The sequence below is a fragment of the Phascolarctos cinereus genome, unplaced genomic scaffold (assembly GCF_003287225.1).
Source record: "Phascolarctos cinereus isolate Bilbo 61053 unplaced genomic scaffold, phaCin_HiC Scaffold_4;HRSCAF=312, whole genome shotgun sequence".
Taxonomy (NCBI): domain Eukaryota; kingdom Metazoa; phylum Chordata; class Mammalia; order Diprotodontia; family Phascolarctidae; genus Phascolarctos; species Phascolarctos cinereus.
Genome location: NW_027555847.1, coordinates 364783913 through 364806557, shown reverse-complemented (window position 1 = coordinate 364806557; position 22645 = coordinate 364783913). Strand labels below are relative to the sequence as shown.

Below are 22645 nucleotides of genomic sequence, written 5' to 3'. Positions count from 1 at the left end.
TTTTGCAGGCCCTAAATTTGATCTATGTTTACATCTGTTTACAAAATCTGTGCATTTTCCCCTCTCAACCTAATGCTTCAATGCTCTTTTCTAATAAAAAAATCAATATGAGCAGCTAGCACTTCTGAGTAACCCTACAATAATAAACCAGAGCACATGCAATTGGAGAGAAAATAATTTCAGGAAGGAAACATATTAGGGTTTTATCTATCCAAGAAAAGCGATGCTAAAGGTGATTTGGATATAATTAAAACTCCTTTAATGTCATTACAGTATATCTTAGGACACTACTCAGATGTCCTAATTTTTATTAGAATTACATGTATATTTTAAATAGCAATTATTGAATTATTAGTAATTTTGTAAGCATGAATCTCTGGCTTTATATTACACATTTTCAAAATTCTTTTCAAGTTGTGGCTTTTTAAGCTTTCTCACATATCTTAAATTAATTTACATATATGTGTATATATTAGATTGTGTATTTCAAAGAATGTAAATTATGTAAAAAACTAAGAAATATTTCATAGAAAACATATGCATTTATTGATATAAATGTAACTTGTATTTTTTGTGTATTTGGATAATTTTCCATTCTTCCTTACTCTTCCGCAAAGCTTATTTCATTGTTTAAATGTTTCATTTTTAAAAAATATGGGTGTGGGTAGATTCTCAACCTGACATCAGTTGCTTACTATGCAAAGTAGTGAAAGTGAAGTTCTTCTTATTCATTCTTTTACCAATCTTTCTTGGTTGCACTTTGATAAATAAATAGATCATCTAAGACTCAATAGGCCAATTGCAGCATATAATAGCTATTCAGGGGCAATTAAACTGCCTTTTTTCATGCCGGCATGTGATCCGCCCTTTCACAACCTTCAACTTGATTCGTGGTGATTCAAAATTAACTTAAAAGTCTTGTTTGCTGACAGCTTAAAGCTTAATTGACTGAAAGCCAAATAGAGTGTGTTCTGTATTCAGCACTAAGGCTATTGATAAAGCCATGTGTAAATTGCGCATGTTGAAAGACAGGCGATTGGGCCCCCTGTTCTTGTATCAGACCACAACTTAGCATTGCTGCACAGTCAGAATTGCTTTGTCAAGTCTTTTATCACACCAGGTTAACTCTCTCTGGAGTTCCTCCAGCTGCAGAGGCAGTCTAGTATTGAGCTTCCACAATACTGTGGGGCCTGCTGCAATTCTGTTACTTATTTGTGGTTTCATTTTGTGTTCTAATATGGTATTTGGCTTTCAGTTTTGAACATATCTGTTGGTAGCATATTTCAAGAACACCTTATTGTTTTATATTGTAATTCTAGGAATAAGTTTAGTTTGGTTAAATGGCTTTAAAAGAAAATATGCTAAGAAAATAAGTTGTATCATACTGATTGTGCACATATGAAAATTAAATCTACTTATTTGGTGAGTTTAATGAGAAAAAGAGAAGAATGCTTAGCAGTCGTCTGTGAAGAATAATCATTGTTGAAAGCTAACAGTTAGAATTTGGAATATTATAGTAAACATATATATGATATGTAAATGAATATTACACCATTTAGATGCATAGGTTGCTTTTGGGGGAGGGATGTTAAATGAATAGATGGGCTGTATACATTTTTATTTACGGTCTTATTGTCTAAAAGTACAAAGCTCTTCCTACTCCTAAACATGCAATAGGCTTTAGGGCAAATATAATGCAAAAAAAAATTATACACAGTCTATATGTTTACAGTGAGGAAAGAAAATTCAGAAAGATGGGAATGTTATCCTTAGAAGTACTTAGTTATTGGTAACTATTAGATATAATTTGCAGGACTTGGAAACTTCATTGTATACTTTATTTTTAAGTAAGGATGGTTTTGATATGGCATTAGTGTAAATATTTTAGGTATATGTATAAATATACAATTTTCAGTTAAGCATTGTGGAATCTATGTTTTTTTCCTGGATGCATTTATTATAAAGGAGAATGAATTTTACTGTTGGCCTACTTTGTCTGGTTTAAGTTTATAATTATATAGTACAGTTTTAGCAAATCTATGATGGGCTACCTCTTTATTTCTTCCCTTAATTTTAAATATTCAGATTTTTAATTCAGCTCTAGACTTTCAGAATTGTTCTTGAAATATTTTCCCTTCACTTAGAAAATATAATCTGTAGTATGCATTATGTGATTATAGGGGAAATGTAATTGTTTTGTTTATTTGGAATTATTTATTAATTCTCATAGTTTAATATGTTTTTTCTGGCTATTAACAATTAAAAGACTATATACATTTCAATCTATACTTTTTATTAGCATTACGTCTCTCAAATTATATAACAGTATTTGAAAATATCCAAAGCATTGTGAACTTCAACATTTGCTCCCAGGAAAACAGAATTTTAGTTTTTAAAAAGCATAGGGCTCAGATTTTGATATTGCTATATCTCTTATTGATTTTCTGGCAAACCATGGCTATCTAATTTTACCTGCCTTCCAATTGATTTCCAATAAGAGCCTAGTCTATTCATAAAGAATCAGGGTAAGTTGCAACTCAGTTTCAAAATCGCTGTAATTTAAAATAGTATGTTACTCTTAAATTCCTTTTCAATAAAATAGTAATTGTACTTCAGATTGTAAAATCCAGAAGAGTACTGGTTTTATTGAAGTTTTACCTAGACCCGGTGAGATTTGATTCTCGTGAATGAATTGCTTTTATTGATCACATTTTTATATTAACAGTTAATCTAGCATATTTAAATGCACAAGTTGTTGGGAAATAACATTTCAGTTTTTTAATCACAATTACTTAGTATATGCAAAATTATTAATGTCTCCAGAGAATACCATTCAAGTTTTATTTCTTAATTTTGCTTTAAAGAAAATAAGGTAAATTCAACCACAAGAGTGATAAGGCTATTTCATTTTAATTTAATGAATAATTGTAATGAAAAACAAGGCCACAATTATTGACAGCTTAGAAGTGGTTGGATAAATGGATATACCTTGATTTTGCCATTAGATATTGCTACATGAAAACTACATGATATTATGGGTCATTCTTTGAGGGAATGAAACATTTTTACCAGGGTACCTTTTTTGTAAAATGGAAAAGGAAATCACCTAAAATCCTGAAAAGGTTAATATATTTTCATAAATATGAATTTCCTTCAGTAGAGGAGTTTCTCTGTTATAAAATCAGGTGTGATAGTAATAATTTTGCAAGTTTGAGCATATTAGTTTATAAATATTAAAGTTTCTAAATAAATTACTATATCTTCAAAGCAATGTTTATATAACTGTTTAAGGTATTTTGTAGAAGGATTAAGAGATCACTGCTTCTTTTCCTCCTCAGTGAATTGTAATCTTTCTACCTTTAGTGGGATCCCTGTATAAAATACTCCATGTTTTGGAATGATTTTTAAAAATTTCCTCTTTTTGATAAAAAATGTATTTTTCTAATGACTAGATTGTTATTGTTTTGTTGATGACATATCATTTGAGAATAGTTTAAAAGCACAAAAATGAGTAACTATTATAGATTCACTCTAGATCACTAAATAGTACTTAAAAAGCAAAAGGGAAGTTTTAGAGGGAAAACTTCATAAATCTTTAAATATATATATGTGTGTGTATACAAAAATGTATACATATACATATGTATATGTTATATATTATCTTCAAATTTGAGACTTGCAAATTTGTTCTTTTTATCTAGAATAAAGTGAATATTGTGTTGTGGTTGCCAAACTATTCAAAATATTATTTTACTTTTAACATTTGAAACATTTATGTAGGAATGTTGACCAAGAAAATGAAAATCAGTATTTCTTATATATGGTTCAATAATGAATGGAAATCGATGTGTTTAGTCCCAGTTTATGTTTATAGAGAATATTTTTATTTAAAATGTCAAAAACATTCAATATCTTTTGATAATTTCCTTATTTTGTAACTAGATAAATACATATGAAATAATTGTCATTGAAATCTCTACTAAAATGATAAAAAGTAATTTTCTTTGTGATTATTTATACTACTGTAGATATGATTACAAACATGCAAACAATATATTTTTATTTGAGTAGTTAAAGTTATAGAACAAGGTTAGGCTTTCAAAAATGACTTCCCCATAATCATTAGTGGGAAAATGAAGGTTAGTTTTAGGATCATTTGAGAATTGGCCTTCCTACAGATAGTGCTAGACAATGTTAAATTTATCAAATATTTTGTGTATATATACTATTATGAAATAATATTCATTTTTATAATTTTCTTTTTAATACTTCACATAGTAAGAGTCTATGCATTTTTGTTTTCTCTGAGTCTCATTGTATATATTTAATTGTGGTCCATAATTATCAGGAATGTACTTTGATATTAAGTGAGATTCTAAATTGAAGAGTTTGCAATTTGGGAAAAAGAGATACTTTTATGAACAAATCCAAGGTTCTATGATAAATTTCATATGGTGTTTGTTAGACCTACTGATACATGGCAGTGAACAAAAAATAGCAGTTAGAAATGCATAGTTTCTCAATAGAAAGGATTAAATTTAAAATAGCCCATCTTACATATAGATGCATTCAAACACTATCCATCACTCAACATTCACATCAGTCTTAAAGTCATAGTGAGTACACTGCATGGTTATTAGCATGTTAACATAATCTTGGTAGTAGGTTTTTTTCTGATATGTTTTATAATAAAGCATTTTTTTATTAAATAGAGTGATATGAACATCTGTAAGTGTTAATGAGTACCTACTAGGCTATAGTGATACTTTAGCGAATGCCAACCAAGTTTAGATGTTAAGCTTTTTAGGAAGAGTGAATGATGGCTAATGATTATTTAATGGCAGATCTCTGGCCTGAAAGGCATTTAGCACTCAAAGTATACTGCAAAGCCTATTTCTCAGAGCTTCAGACAGGTTTATTTGGTCTCACCTTGAATAGAACAGGCCTGTATTGATTTCATTGGTGTGGATTTAAACACACTATCGGCTTAGAATAGCACTAGCATACAGCAGAAAAGGATTGTCTTAACCCTTATTGTTACTCTTAGCTATCCAATATGATGATAATGAATTTTGAAATTGTCATAAATTGTTTGAAGTGTTTTTGCTGTCACATAAATTTGGATATTTCTATTTTTGATGGTTATGCTATATATAGCGGATAAAAACAATTTATGGGTTAACAGAATTAAATGTAAGAATTGGACTGTAAACTTTGAGCCTATATTTTCATCTCTAAATTGGAGGGGGGGGAGAGATTTTTTTATGTTTGCAAATTTTCTCTGTTATTGGTAAAAAAGTTTCTTTCTTCTATATGTGGTTGTCTCTATTTTTGATCATACTGATTTCATGAACCTGTTGAATAATACATAATCTTAATACTTTCTCATTGATTGGTATTTTTATGATCAGTACTGTATCCATATTATTGTAGTTTTAGTGTTTTATGTATTTATGAAAAATATATGGAAAAAAGTTACTGTGTAGTTGCATCTGATTTCCTAGAAGAAACATATGCACATTATTTGACATCATAATGAAAAACATGCTCTTTTATATATTGTGGCCCAGTCAGAAAACTTCTTTGAAATAATGCAAGACTTTGTGAATAAAAATTAGACACCCCTTAGAGAAAAGGGTAAAAAAGTTGACAAATGCTAAATGGTAGTGATAAAAAGTTCTGTCTTGTCTCATCAAAGCTTAACAATTTAAAAAAAAAGCGAGGCATTGAGGTAGAGCGATATAGGGCAAGGATTCTTAACCATTTTTGTGTCATGGAGCCTTTGGCAATCTGTTGCATCCTATGGAACTTCCCAGAGTAATTTTAATCCTAACATAGAATGCATAAGATTACAAAGGAAACTAATTATATTGAAATAATTTTTTTTTTAAATCATGGATCCCAAGCTACCAGCCTCTGGATAGTGAAGAGAATTATGAACCGGAAGATTCAGGTTCTAGATCTAGCTTAGATACCGACTAGTTACCTGGTTTTAGATTCACAACGTATTTCTGAGCTCCAATTTCCTTATGTTTGATTGAACTGAACTTAGCTATGAGGAACTGAAATGACTAAGCTAGATGATCATGGAATCTCAGATTTGGAAAGGACTTCAGAAAACATGTAGGCCAAACTATGCCTGAATGAGAACCCTTCTACAATATCACTGATAAGTGATCATATCACCTCTAATCGACTTCCAGTAAGAGTGCTCTCAATTTCAATTTTTAAATAAATGAAATAAATGTATAGGCCTAATGAAGTATTTGGAGTTATTACAAGATTTTGTTGTATAGTTATTTCAGTTGTGTCTGACTCTTTATGACCCTTTTTTGGAGGGTTTTCTTGGCAGAGATACTGGAGTGGTTTGCCATTTCCTTTTCCAGTTCATTTTACAGATGAGGAACTGAGGCAAACAAAGTTAAGTGAATTGCCCAGCATCACACAGCTAGTAAATGTCTGAGGCCAAATTTGAACTCATGAAGATGAGTCTTCTTGATTCCCAGCCAAGTGCTCTATCCTCTGTGCCACTTTGTATAACTACAAGATAGTTATACTTTCTTTGTAATTTCTTTTTTCCTTTCCATTTATTTTGGTAGTAATCTTTATTTTTATGGGGATTTTAATAGTGATTGTGTTCAGCAGATACTGGTGATATGATGAGCAAACAGAAACTAGAAATAGGGGAAGAAGGAGGCATTAAGTTAACATAAATAAGACCCACACAATGAGTGGGACAGTGTATTCGTATAGAAGTAATGATGGCTTCAAAATCACTTACCAGTTAGGTATTTACGTCTGGAACCTTAACCTTGCACATATTTGGATTTTCCCAAGTAAAGCATGTAATTTATTTTCTTACCATGTATAAATATTTTTCAGAACTTGACAACTCCAGTTCAGCTGTATTATTTTTCTAATATGAATAAGTGATATCTTAGAAATTTTGAATGTATATGTTACAGTCGACTCTTGATGATTTTAATTTTTGCATTTTCAGCACATAATGACATTGTGACCTTGTTGGATGCAATAATTTTGCATTGAGGAATGTTTCCTTAGTATTTTTGCTTGCAGTTCTTATGAAGACATACATCTTCTATTTCCCTAAGGTTATTTCTTCAGCAAACAAACTGTCTCATCCTTCTCATTAATAAATCAACCCTTTGTTCCATAAAACTATTGGATAAAATTTCAGATAAAAATTTTAAATAAAACTATCTACAGAATAAGTATTATAAGAGTTATCCTGCAGTATTGTATGTCTTATTGAAAATATGAAATGATCATGAGAGGTAACCTTGAGACTTCATCTGTATAACTTGTAAATTGATCTTATATCTTAAGAAAATAATTAATTATGTGAAAAAGTCAACCAAACTAGTCCCCAACCCCAAATATTAGGTATTTATTAACACTTAATCCAACTTTTTATCACTTATCATTGGTATTTGTAAAACTGAGCATGTTGCTATGTACTCATGGACTCTTGATTCTCCCTCTCCTATATCCTCCCCCAAAGTCCAAGAGAAGCACATTTTCTATAAGTGCTTTGAAACTACTTTAGAAACTCTCCCTGAGTTAGTTTATCTCATGACTTCAAAGCAGTTTTCTGTAAGACACTCAGAAAATATTAAGATCTAAAAATTTTTAAATTTGGGTAAAGGTAAAATTTTATGAAATTAATCATGGAAGATATTCCATGGAAAGCTGAAGTTATTAGGAAAACAGTGTATTCCTACCCAGAGTATGATCCTGTCTCATTATTTTGGCTGAAGTTTTACCGTGTGAGTACTGTTTTCTACAGTCTGAAAACGAATGACCATGGGAATGTACTTAATACATTGATAGCATTCTGTTGTTGAAAGTACTTTTTATTCTTAAATTATTATGAACAACAAAAAAGAACATTCCAAGGTCTATAAGCATCTATTAATATCTTTGATAATACTTAGCTTTGATCCTCATGTTCTTCCCACCCTTGCCCCCTACACCATTCCCCTTCCCCTCCTACTTCCTTTATTCATAAAGACTCCCTAAAAAGGACCAGACCTTATTTATCTAGGCTAATCATGACCAGGATTAGCCTGTTTTTGTGACATCAGAAATTCAATAAAAAAATTTTTTTCTTAAGCTATTTATTTGAACTTTGCTATCCTATAAAACTTTTGCAGAGCTGCTAGAATAATTGATAGTTTCATTTCATATGGTTCTATCCATCTTCTTGTAGAGGTGGTAATTAACAACAAAACATTCACCAGGTGAGTAGTTGGATGGACAGGGAAGAAACAGTGGGTTTGGATAATCCGCACATTGGCTAATTATGTTCTGAGCAATCAAGTATTTATTAAGTATAAAACTAGCCATTAGTTCTTAGAGAATGTCATTCCCCCAAAACATTCCTTTTTCTTGAACTGATTGGTTTTCATGTAGCAATTTGTCATTGACCAGAAACAATCCAATCCTTTTTTTTGTGAGGGGAGTAGGAAGAAGGATTCTGGGGGAATAGAGGCAGAGAGTTTTGGTGAATGCATTTCAGTTGTAAAAAATGTTTTGCTAATAAATTTTCAGCTAGAGAATAGGAAAGCTAAAAACCCTCTAGAATTTTAAATATCATTCTTAGAAAAGCTTGAAATGCTGCTTAGAAAGTAGTTTTGTGGACTTTTATTAGTTCCATTGTTATGTCCAAATTACATTTCTTGATTGAAACAAGCTTATTTTATAAATGAGCAGATATATTTACTGACTCCTCTGAGGTCCACTGAGGCAGTTATCCTTCTCATTCTGACCTTGTTATAGCCCTGAGTTCACAGAGATAATTACCTAGGTGGAAATCCTTCTTAGATAATCCCAGTACATGTTAAGTCATTTTATAAGCAAAAATCACCACATGTAAACCAAGTTACTTAGTTCTTTTCTGTTAATATAGCGAGGTGGAATCCTCAGAGGTTTCTATGTTAACAAACTATCAAATATTATGCTTAATGTTTTTAAAAAAAACAAACACGAAACATGTGTCAGTGTATGCCCAGAGTTTGCAAATATGTGTCATTATAGTTGTGAGGATTAGCCCTTTGTGAAAGGGTGTTTAACCAGTTAAGCAATGGTGAGAGATTTTCAGTGATTTCTGATGTTTTCACCTTCATATAATTTTTTCAAAGATCACTTACAAATATTTTTATGGTTAAAACATTTTTCATGTTTACATAGAGGAGAGCTAATGACGTTCACAGTAGTGTTACAGTTTTTATAGTTTTAAAAACTGGAACTATCCATCTAATATATCAGTTACAACAAGAATTGAATCTTTGTTTTGAAAATAGCCGTGTTCTGTGATAGATTTATGAAATTTATAATAAAAACTTTGTTTACAATAAAACAATTATTTTAACAGTAACAAATTTTTGCATTACATTCTGAAAAAAATTTACTTTTACTGAATGTTCAAGAAACTAAATACAGAGAATTTTTTAAAAATTCATAAAATAGCATAGTTTATATATGAAGAATAAAGGAGTCCTAATAGGGATTACCTGAAAAACATAAATGAATCAAAGCTTAAAATTTATGGCTGTTAATTATCATATTTCTTATGACGCTGATCATTTTTTGAAGGGAATAGTATTCCATATTTCAAACATATTTCATTTTTTATCATCCTTTGAATTGAACTTAGTATTTTTCCCCACATATCCTTGGAAATGTATTAAATATTATTTTAAAAGAGTCAGACTAGGTAAACTAAACCAGAAGCAGGTTACTAAGAAATAAAATGTTTGCAGAACTACAGTATTCCAGCAGGGGGCTGCCATGCATGCATACAAATTAATGGTATGTTTATATCCCTCAAGGGGATGTTGGAAAAAAAAAAAAGGCAAAGCTTGATAAACTTAGGGATTAAGTTCAATTTGTTCAATCATTTTGTAGGAAGAAACCAATAATATTATGTATGATAGCTGTCTCTTAAAGAAGCTATGTATATATACTTTAATGTAATGGGAGAAACTCCAGATTGGCTCTTTCTTAAAAGAAGATAACATATGAGAGGAGGCTGAGAAAATTCTGAAAATGTACTTTTTAGATAATATTTTGAATGTTTGCAAAATTAATACATAAATACTTGTGTATGTGCTTCCACAGACCTTTTTTTTCCTGTAAAAAAGTTCCTGTTTCTCCTAAAATATATAGAGGAAGTTAATCCTAGGAAACCAGAATTTTTTTTGTAACTTCTCTAGCATAAATTGTAGCTCACATTAGACAAGCATAGAAATCTTGATTTCCAAGTATGCAAACTAACTTATCCTTCATAAATATGTTCTTTAGACCAAATAATTGCTACTTTGCTTTACATTCCAATGCAAAGCAGTGTACCTCCACATAGTAAACACTTAATAAATATTGGTTGAGTTGAATTGCCAAAATTTAATTGCAGCTCCCCAATGTTAAATGCTCATTTGGTAGTTTGCTGATTAATGCCTAAGGATTTGGTCAATAAAGTGGAATAGCAGATAATAGTCATACTAAAATGCTTAAAGATTTATTAAAAATTTATTATGCTATCTTATATGCATTAGAAACTATGACTTGGTTATCAGGATGGTATCTGGTATGAGTTGTCTCTCAACCTAGGATGACCCAGCTGCATTTTTCTCTGGTTCCTATTTTTAACTAATACATTTTCAAGGGGTTTGAGATGTAGTTTGTGACTGCAGCAGGATGAGGCTAGCTGGGAGACACAGAGGTTTAATTAGCGTTGTGTAGTACTTTAGTGCCAAAATATTCACCATTTTGAAGTTTGTGTTAACTTGCCTTTATAATTTAAATGGTAACCTTTTAATTTCTTCAAAGGTTTTGAAAAATAAGGGAGTGATGAGAAGTTTCTATATTTTTCTCCTTTTTTAAAACACATTTATTTCATTTACTAATGATAGTTATCTGAAAAATTGGAATCTTGGTGGCATTTTTTGTTTACAATAAAAGAAAAAAAAGTGTGGCTGCAGTTGATTTTGAGAGGATATTTTGAAATTTGCAAGTTAAATATTTTAATATTTTCTGTATCTTGATAAGAAATATTTCAATTCAATTGGCTTAATGTAATTACTTATATTGTATTTTATAAATACATTTTTAATAATCGATTAGATGCTGGGATATACTATGTTATATGGTAGTATAGCAGAGTTGCAACTCATTTAAAGTTTAATTAGAAGAGCTATTACTTTTGAAAATATTATTTCCACAGATCAGTTTCCTCTTCTTTATGTCTCTTTGCCCAGGAATTTAGTAAAAGCTCCTTTTTTGTTATCTTAGGCAAGTTTCTTTCTCAGTCTTTCTTTTTCTAAAATTGTATTTAATATTGTTCTTTTATTCTTTTTGATATTTTTTCTTTTTTATACTTTCTATAGCCGCCTCAAAATCACCCCCATTTTCTTTGATATGGTCTTCGAAGTTTAGAATAGAAGAATAGAGAGATAAAGAAATTGGGAAGAATATAATACTGATCAGATACAGAATCTGTAACAGGGAGAATTCTTTTGTACTTTTATTGACTAACATGGGAAGAGCTTTGTGCCACATTTATTGCCGAGAATATTCTTCCTGCCTGCATGCAGAATAGTAATTTAAAAATTATTTCTCTGACATAATTTTTATTTATATTCTCTTTATGCTTGTCATCCTTAACCAAACTTAATTTTTCTAATTCTACCCAACAGACCTAATAAATTAAACTCTCTTTTACTGTTTTATTATTAAGAACCTCTAATAATATTCCTTCCATTTTATAAATTAAAATTCTCTCCTTCTCTGTATACTTAATGATACTTTCTAGAGTGATTACAAATATTATTTTGTATTATTATTATTATAATTTTTGTAAAATGCATTTGGCATTTCTGCAACATGGTCCCTGATTTTTTTGCCCGCTTTTTATCTACTCATATAAATTATAACAAACTTCAATAATTATTGATATGTTTTAATATGTGTTTCTTTATGTGCATTATATTCTATTTTGTATTTTTTCCACTGGCATTTGTTACCGGTTAACCCATTTATGATTTCTTAATTCGTGACAGTTTTAAACATGTTATTTAATTCTGTAAATGGAAATAAAAATAAAAAGGCCCCGTGTTCTCTTTATTCAGCTAGATGTTGTAGTATCTTCTAAATATCGTGTAATTTTACTTTAAGTCAACTGAGAAATTGTTCATATTGTCACTATGGCTGTTTCATATGTTAGAAATGTCTGACTTAAAACTGATATGGTAAAATATCAGATTTTTTTTCCTCCTTTGAGATATTTTATTTACATAATTATACTTTTGGAGTAAGTCATAATTAAAAGCAAGTTTAAGCCAAAGTAGTTGTTAAATATTTTTGTAATTTTTGACCAGCATTTTAAAAAATTAAAACATAAAGCAGATGTGAAAAATATCTGTATAAAGAAAGCAAAATAAAAATAGCTGAGTTTTAGGAACCAGAAACAATGCCTGTTCTTACGGGTTATTCTAATGGTAGTAAATTGGCTTGGTGTCTACTTCTCCAAGATTTTAATACCTAATACAATAACAGAGAACCATCAATATATGCCTAATAGCAAGTATAAAGTATCTGCTAGTAGTCCATCTCTCATAAAACTGCCTTTAGCCTTAATTCAAATCAATTGATTCCTGCTCTAGTTAAACCTGAAGAACTTAATATGTCTTTTAATCCTTTTATTTTAAGCTAGGATAAAATTAATTTTACCTTGGAACGGTGCAAAGCCAATTAACATGATCTTTAGAGTTATTTAGTAAAGTGCTCCAAACTGTTAAATTTATCTTGACCTCGTGGTTGCACTCTCTGACTGCTTTTTAAATGGAGTAATCAATATCTCACAGCTCCTTAAATAGCTTAAACTTCTCAAATATTTTACCTATGTTCTATTTAAGCAGTAAGCAAAGTGTTTATTCCTGTTAGTGTGGCTGTCAAGACAATTATACTAAATTACAGCTAGTATACTTTTGGGGAAAGGAGAAAATGTATAGCAGTTAATTTAATAGAGCATCAAAGCTCTACATTTTGTTCTCTCTATCTCAAGAATGGAGAAATCTGACTTTTTGTTTTTATTTAATCCAGAAATTTCATCCTGTTTGCAACTTAAAACATACACATTTACTTTTTTGAGCAGTGCAGTGTAGCTTCTGTTTTCCACATAGGGCTATTGGAGGATATTAATTTTCTTACTGTGATAGGGTGATCAACCGTCCTGTCAAGAAAATGAATCTGTGTGTCACCCTTTAGCATGATTAAATGGAGGCTCGTTGCTGTGAGAAAATACCAGATTTTCATGAGACAAATGAAACTGTAGCAAAGACTACTTTTATAGATGTTATTTCATTTTTAAAATTTCAGAATCTCCCATTTGGCTGTCAGTTTATTTATGGAAAGTCATTACAATTAATTGTATTATTTCTAGTATTTTCATTGAGATGAACCCAAGGAGAAATAGTTACTCAGTAATTTCATTTTTTTTTTAATTTCAAGAAACAGAGAAACTGGACCATTGTTAGAATAAGATCTGGCATGTTTGCTGCTTATACAGAGGTGCTAATCAAATAGTCAATACTTTTTTTTTTCCCTGTCCTTTTTTGGCCATGAAATTTCCTTTCTTGAAAGGAGTCCTATCTTTTCAGACCTGGATACTGATAAAAAATTACATATCACGTAGTTAGAGCATAAAGAAGTTAATACCATGATCATTAGGTTGATCTCCCATATAAATGTAATAGATACTTTATGTGTATGTATATGTATACATATATATACATATACATATATATGCACACATATATATATGCATATGCATATCAATGCTATCTATTATAAATATGAAATTACTTCAAAATTTTTGAAAGAATTTAAATTTCGTATTCTCACCACTTAGCAGCAGATGGTACCTGTCATTCTTTCTATTAATTTAGGGGTAAAATGTCCAAACTGATTGTGTTTTAAAAGATGTCATTAAAACCACTTAAAATTCCTAATTTCTGGATGTATAGAGAGTTAATACATGATTGTAGTACACAAACAAAAGGGAGTCCAACAAGGAGAAAAAAGTTCACCAAGTATCCATGTTTAATTTCCTACTGGAAGCTGTGTGTGTGTGTGTGTGTGTGTGTGTGTGTGTGTGTGTGTGTGTGTGTGTGTGTGTGTGTGTGTGTGTGTTTTCTTTAAGCAGTGGCCATTGCAGAGGCTGAACTGCTGGGGTCAATGCCTTGCCTATTGATCAGTATCCCTGCAGTCCCTTGCTCCAGCATCTGCTTCATTGGCTTCTTTCAGTGCCTGCTTCAGTACATTAGAATAGAAATCCATAACCAGAGCTGTGCTCATCCAAGCAGGGGAAGAAACTAAATTAAATGGTATAAAACAATCTTGGATCAGGAGTTTGTGCCAATTCATCTTGATCTAAGATGTCACACCAGGCTCTCTGTCTGAGCACCTGGGCTAGAGGCAGCCATAGTGAAAATAGATGGAGCTGCGATCATTCATTTGTCAGCTAAGGAGCATGGCCGTGGTTAGCAATTCCCTTCTGCAGAGGTCAGCTGACAGAACAATCAGTGCAACTGCCGACTAGAGCTTTCCTTTGAACTATTGTTATGGAGCATGCTTCTTGCTGGGACTGGGGGAGGGGAGCCAGGCTTGCTTCCTGTTTCAAGGATACTATGGAAAGAGCAAAATATTCTCTGTGTGTGTGTAGATGTAGATAAATAGAGCTCTTACTCCTTGTGTGTGTGCTCATGTATAGACATAAAACTATTATTAAGTGTATGCACTGGGATATAGATGATCAAACTGGTAAATATCACTTCGTCTGATGTTAAGGTCCATTTTCATCCTTCTTCTTTGGGAGGCAGTGATTATTGATTTTTTTTTCTTAGCATGGTTAAGCTTTTAGTTTTTTTTCTTCTTTACTTGCCATATGACCATCACAACTACCATAGATAGTACTGTATGGATTGAGAATATATATGTATAGATGTGAATGCCTTCCCATACACACCTGCTAATACTTTTTTTCAGTAGTGTTTTCTTTTTAGTAATTACAAAAAAAAATAGAAAATTCTTTGATAAAAGTAACATACATGTTACACTATCAGCAAATGTTATTTTGTAATGTAATTTTAAGAGCTTGTTTCAAGCATTTTCCTTTTGGCATTTAATCAGAAATTATATTTAATATAATAATGTTTTTCTTGATTTTAGAATTTACAAATTGGTAAAATATTTTAGGACTGTAGCACTGATAAAATATTTAGCACATAAGCAAAATAGCCTGCTTATCATTATGATGTGTATAAATATAAGCTTTAAAGTTTTTAACATGTGTTTAAAATATTTCCTGAAGGAATTTGAATAATTTTTCAAAGCAAATTTATTCCCTTAGAAATCATTCTGCCTTTCTTCTCTGCATGTGCTGTGGTGGAGTTAATAATAACCAAAGCTGATAGAATTTCGTATCTTTTTTTTTTCGAATTTATCACATGAAACCTTTTGAAATTAACATTAAAACTTTTTTTAAAAATCATTAAAAATGCACAACAAATGTCATAGAACTAAGTAAAAAAAATTGCCAGAGTTTATTGTTGACCACCTAGTTTTCTACAGCACAGAACAACTTATTTCCTTTTCTCTTCTTCCAGTCATAAAGATCTAAAGCAGGCTTCTCTCTTTTATTTCTTTCCTTTCATTGTGGCTTTTGAATTCATTATCCTCACTGAATCTAAGATGTGAAATAGAACCAAGAGATCTGATTCTAAGTTCAGGTCATACAAGATAGACATCTGCTCTTTCCACTGGAATTTAGATTTGTTTAGTTGATTAAGCAAATCAGCCAAGTTAGCGAATACTAGGTTTTGATCAAAAGCGGCACTCTGACATCAGGTACTCTTGTCAGACAATCTTTGTCAATGAGTATGATAATGACTACCCTCTTAAAGTTATTTTCATGAGCATAAGGTTCAGATTGTCACTTGTGTTTTAAGGAATCAGCATGGCCTTGGGATGGAGGACCAGCTTTGGAGAAAGGAAAATCTCAATTCAATAATTAGTTCTAACTTATGTTTGCTTTGTGACATGGACAAGACACAACCTCTTTGTGTGCTAGGTAACTCTTTCAAACCATGTTATAGGAGAGTGGCCAAACTACAGTAGTAGGAGGTATTCCTTGTGGTATTCCCATATCAGTGATATTCAGTTCTAGGAACTCCCCTTCCCAAAGGGACCCCCCCAAAAAAAAGCTTCATCTAATGTAGTATATCCAGTCAGACCAGGATCATGCTTTACATCCATCCTCCCAGGATGTCTTGCTGCTGTATTCCCCACCCCCGCTTTTCCACTTCTTGCTCTGGAAAGGATATGACAGTGCACTGCCCACAGGGACTGTCTCATTTTTGTATTTGTATCCCTAGCATATCCCCTGTATTAGTGACTGGCACATTAGAGATGTTTAATAGATGCTTTTATTGTTCATCTTTTCTTCTTAATCATTTCCTTATACAACTCCCTTAAGCTACTTCCTATATCATATTCACACCCAAAACTGCACTCATTGCCTCTGCTTTCTCACTTCTCAGCCTCTTACAATGTGGTTCCAGTCCCCGAGGATCAACTGAAACTGCTTTTACTATGGCAAATGTTGACCTCTGCATTGTTAAATCTGAAGGTCTTTTGAAAGTCCTTATCTTTCTTGACCTCTCTTCAGTATCTGGCACTACACACCACCTCATCTCCTCAGTACTCTCTTCTCTTTAAATTTTTGTCACATTGCTCTCTAGATTTTCTTTCTAACTTCCTAACCAGTCCTCGGTATTTTTTGCAAGATTATCATCTGTGTTTTACCCTCTGTGTGTATGTGCATATATCCAAAAGGCTCTGTTTTTGACTCCCTTCTCTTACTTCATTCTCTATTGTAGTGATCTCATTAGCTGCCGTGGTTCAGATATCATCTCTGTAAGAAAATATGTGACACATTATGAAAAGAGAAGTTGGACTAGAGTCCAAGATTCTGGGTTCAGATCTCCTTCTTTGACACTACTTGCCTGATCTTCTGCTATCATTTAATCCCCCTGGGCCTCAGATACCTCATCTGTAAAATGAAAAGTTTGTATTATGTGACCTCTGATGTCTTTTCAGCTTTGGATTTGTGATCTTTAATACAGATGACTCTCAAATCTATATATGTCCAGCTTATCATCTCTCTTGAATTTATCAAAATCTTCACTGATTTTCATATCCCATTGGCATGTCAAACCTAGCATATCTGAAACAGAACTCATTATCTTTTCCCCCTACCACCATTCTTCTCAGTCACTCGTTTATAATTAATATGATCAGAGAATCATCTCTATAGAGATAATAGTTGAATCCATGGGACCTGCTGAGTTCACCAGGTGAAATAGTATATAGAGAGAAGAAAAGAGGTAGATGTGATGTGTATGAAGATCCAGCAAGGGAGATAAGGAAGGAGTCTGATAGGTAGGAGGAGAACCAGGGAAGAATGGTGTCATGAAAACCTAGAGAAGAGAATATCAAGGAGAAGAGTATGATCTAAAGTGTCAAAGGCATGCAGTCAAAACCAGGCCATTAGATTTGGCTGATAGTCTCCGTTACATACACACCAATTACAGTATCACTTCAGTTTCTGCCTTCATTCACCTACATAGAAATGTTTTCTACCATGATTCTTCTCTCTTATTCCTTAATTTCCTTACATTATCACATCTCCCTAATTAATATTATTTTACATACATTAACCCTGCATATTTACAAGATGTCTCTTTCCATCATTGTATTTGTTATGGTCAGTGGGCATGGAGACGGTACTGGCTTTGAAGCCAGGCAGTACTGTCCCTTTCCCAACCTCTGGGCTCATCACCTCAGCAGCCATCAAGTCCAACCCACTAAAAAAAAAATCTCCCTGAAATAGACTGATATAACATTTCTCTGGGCCTTTTCTCTACTCACATAACATTTTTCTAATCTTCAGCTTCTTCATCAGTAAAATGAAGTGACCAGAGTTGATAATCTTTTTGTTCAAAAATTCATATTCTGTTATACAGAGTTTACCAGAAATTTTGGTGCCCTAAGACTTTTGGAACATTTTGTATAGCCTGGTTAGTGCCTTTTCTCTAAGCCAGACTCATATACACAAATAAAAACATGTGTGAATATATCATATGTCAAACTTTTGAGAAACTAATTATGAAAATACAAATTAAAAGTTTCAAATAAAATTAATTATTTTTAATGTTTTGGGTTGTAGCAATCTTTGGATTTTGCTCTGTGTTTATGTGTATGTATTTTGATGTGTGCTCATTTTGATGTGTGCTCATTTTGATGTGTGCTCATCTGTGTCTTTCTGATTTCAGGTTGCCTATCATCAGGTCTCCCACAAATGAAAAAAATATCTACATCATATGAAGAAAGACGTAAACAGGCTACAGCTATTGTTTTATTAGGAGTGATAGGAGCTGAATTTGGTGCAGAAATTGAGCCTCCAAAATTGTTGACAAGACCTCGAAGTTCCAGCCAAATTCCTGAAGGGTTTGGTTTGACCAGTGGTGGATCCAACTATTCATTAGCCAGACATACTTGTGAGTATTTTTTTTTCTTTCCTAAATATAGTCATTGTTTTTCAGTGCATATCATTTGGCAATAAAACCATATTTTCTTACTCTTCCCAAAACAAAACAAAAAATAAGCATATGCTTTTTGTCTACTATATTTGCATTAGAGCAAAAAATATCCAGTGCATTATATGTCATATTTGGAAATTGGAGTGGTTAAATCACCTGAGTTTTTGTTTTAAAGAAAAATCCTATATTCTAAATTTAAGTGTCAGTTCAATAGAAAGTCATTTATAATTCTTGGGCATTATATTATTATGTTGTAGTGGATCAAGTTTTAGGACCTGGAGTCAAAAAATCTCAGGTTCAAATATCGGCTCTGACACTCATTAGCTGTGTGACCATTCATCAGACACTTTACCTCACTGAACCTCCGGTTCCTCATTTGCAAAATGTAGGGATTCTGCCCGATAGCCTCTTCGGTCTCTTCTTCTCTGCGTCTGTGATCCTATGAGAAGAAAGATTCTCTTATAGCAGCTCTGGATTCTGAACTTTGTTTGTTCACATTCCTAGTCTACATTATCAGACTGTGATTTCATCAAAGCCTAGTCTACTTTGTACTCCACAACTTTTTGGCTAAAATAATTTTTGAAAAAGGATTCCAACAAATTTGAATTTATCTAATCTATGCTGTATAGTCAAAGTGCTTGGAAGAGTTCCCAAAAAATTGTCCTTGAGGTTCACTCTGGGAGTCAGCTATATAATTAAGACCACATTGTAAATAAACAAGGTATTTACTTTTAGCCACACTTAACATTTTAATGTAAGGCCCATAATGGAGCCATCTTGTACTGAATTCTGATTTGCAACTAGTGTTATGTTTATATTTGCTTCATTTCTCCAAATCCAATGAACTTTCCATCTCTTGCTCTGGGAAGAGTAACCAAATTAAATCATACAATCATTCTTGGAAAAGATATGTCATATGTTTCATGGCTATACTCACCATTTCTTTTACTGCCTAGACAAAAACACTCCTCTCTGGCCTCCAGTATAGTATATATATTTTCTATTAAAATATAAACTCCTTGAGATTATCTTTCTTTTGTATTCATATCCTCAGCACTTAGTACCAGACACATAGCTAGTGTTTAATAGATGCTTTTAAAATTCATTTATTCTGTTGCCAGTCTCACTATCCTGGGATGTTTTTTTTCCATCCTTTCCAAAGTCTGTGCCTTTTACTCATCAAAGCCTTACTCAAAACTTACCTTCACAAATTTTTGTATGATTAATTCCACCCCATCTTCAGCTACTGTACTCCTTCAAGCCATGCCAGTCAATACCTTTTAGATATAGTCTTTGATCTTGTATGTTAATTTATACCTTAACAATGGTAAAAGAATTTTAGACAAGGAAGGGACTTTTGAGATTGTTCCATTCTGTTCCCCTCTGCAGAATTGCTTAAATGTGTTGGTTTCTTGGGTCAGGGTGGGATGGAAAGAAGGTGTTGATGGGTGTAGATATGGGTTTGTTCAGTCTCCCTTGTTAAAGAATAAACTCTTCTAAGAAGAGTTTTATAAGGAAAAATTAAATATACCCTCTTCTTGGATTCTTCTTATAGTAGTAGACTTTAGATTGTGAGCTCTTTGAGAGCAGGGACTGTTTTTTGCCTCTTTTGCATCCCCAGCATTTCACACAGTACCTGGCACATAGTAGGCACTAAAAATTGTTTATTGAATTGATATTTCAGTGAATTTGTGCTTTTAACAGTATGGGTTCTCCCTCTAACAGGGCTGACACAGCTTTTCATGTCATGTAATTCTTGATTACCTTTCTCCCATAAATCCTTCTTAGAGAATCTACCCAGTGCATTTCAAGTCTTTCTAGATCTTTTGACATTCTATTGGTAATAAATAGCAAATATGTGGGTACCTGCCATTTTATATCGCTCATTCTCACTGTATGTTCATTTCCTTTTTTGTAGTGATTCTTACTAAATGACATCACTTGACCAACCTTTGATATGCAAATCCTAATTGGGTATATGCAACGGCCAATCATACTCACCATGCTGTGATTCATAGCCTCATAGCATCACTGTTGTAAAGGTAGATTTTATTGGGGAAAAAGCTGAAATTATTGCTCATGCTCAGCATCAGTTGAAACATGAAATGTGAAGACATACTCACCAAAGGTGTTCCCCTTTGTATACAAAGGAAAAAGTGATTTCCTATGATCCTGGTCTGCCACTGCCCAGAATACTTCTAATCATGGATGGCATTGTGCTGACTATATCAATTCAGTAATTCAATAAACAGTTATTAAGCACTGGCTATATGCTAGACCTTGTGGATACAAAGACCAAAATAAAAATGGCCCCTACTCTCCTGGAACTTATATTCTATTGGAAGAATACAACATATACACACACACATCAGTGGATATTTGTTGTTTTTGTTGTTTGTCCTCCATTCTCAAAGAGGATTGAGGACATCAGGAGGGTGATGTCTTGACATGCAAGTGAATTGGATTTAAGTGAGGCAGAGCTGTGCAAAGTCACCAGTCTCACTCTCTCCTCAAGAGTCATTGAGTCCAGTGGCAAGACATAGGTCAGGATGACTGGCGATGGCCTCAGATGCAAAGGGAGACCATGGCCTTTTTTCAGTAGATATTTAGTAATTTCAAGAGAGAAAAATGTTACAAAGGAAAAGAAGCAAGAAAGGCCCTATCAGGGTGGAACATGAGCTATATTTTGAAGGAAGAATTCTTCAAGGTGGAATTATGAAAAGAGTTTACCCTAGATGTAGAGGACTGCCTCTTCAAAGACACAGAGATGGGACCTTTTGGAATATTATGTATGGGGAACAGCTGGCCAGCCATTATGACTAGAAGGAAAATAATGTAAAATATAACTGTCAAAGTAAATGAAAACCACAATGTTGAGGACCCTAAATATCTGGCTGTGGATTTTGTGTTATATTCTCAAGGCAGTAGGGAACTGCTGAAGATTTTTGAGTCAAGGAGTGACAATTGGATCTATCTTTAGGAGTATTAATCTGTCAGATTGGAGAGGGGAACAGCAACTAGATGGCAGAGACACCAGCTAACCCAGGCTACATGAATAGAGAGAAAAGGATGTGTGAGAGAGATAAAATCCCAGGATACTGTTGGGCCTCTTCAGTGAGATATATGGCCAATGAAATCCCCTTCCAGTATTGCCAATTATAGTTTAATCATGATTAGTACTATATTGCTATGAAACATTTAAGCTTCAACATGGTTCCTATATCCTAAGCATGGATGAGGGATTTCACTAGACTCTTCTCTGAGCTGTGTTCTGTTCTCCCTCATTAGCTCTGATTGGTTTAATTTTCATCAATATGAAGGTGATTGCAATATCTTCTCATCCAGCCCTAAGCTTTTTCCTGATCTGTATCTATTCTTGCATCACCACCTGCCTTTTGGACATCTCAAACTATAGATTTCTCATAGCCATCTCAAACTTAGTATGTCTCAAACTGAATTCATTATCTCTTCGCCTCATGCCTGGTTAGTCTCCTTGTCTCTAGTTTCTCCCCTGACTGCTTCTTCAACTTTAATCCTTTCCACACATTCTTTGATTCAGTAACACTGCACCTCATCTGAGACATTTCCCTCCTCCATGCCTTTTTTTCTGTCCTCCATACTTTGAATGTTCTACATCCTCACATATTCGTGTTAGTTTCCCTGGCTTCCTCTAAAAGTCAGCTCAAATCCCAACTTTTTCAAGAGACCTTTTCTGAGCCACCTGTCTTCTTACAACCACTTGCCTGCTTGTAATGGCTTCCCTCTGAGATTATTATTATTTTTATTATTTCAGTGTTATTTTCAATTCCTTCCACTTACCCAGCCATTGAGAAGGCAAGAAAAACAAAACCCATTGCAGATTCAAAACAAGTTTCCACATTAATTAAACATGTTCAAAATTCTTTTAAAAAGTAAAAAAAGAGAGAGAAAATTGGTTCAATCTGCGATTCTGAGTCCATTAGTTCTTT

At 32.7% G+C, this 22645-nt stretch overlaps 1 protein-coding gene across 2 annotated transcripts in view; it reads left to right on the top strand.

Moving 5' to 3' along the window:
* Window positions 1-22645, top strand: part of WDR7 (WD repeat domain 7) — a 462409-nt gene that overhangs the window by 218520 nt on the left and 221244 nt on the right. For both annotated transcript variants that reach the window (XM_020994630.2, XM_020994621.2), the window contains one exon: window positions 18411-18635. In XM_020994630.2, the coding sequence (XP_020850289.1) occupies window positions 18411-18635 (225 nt within the window). The remainder of the gene's footprint in view (window positions 1-18410; window positions 18636-22645) is intronic.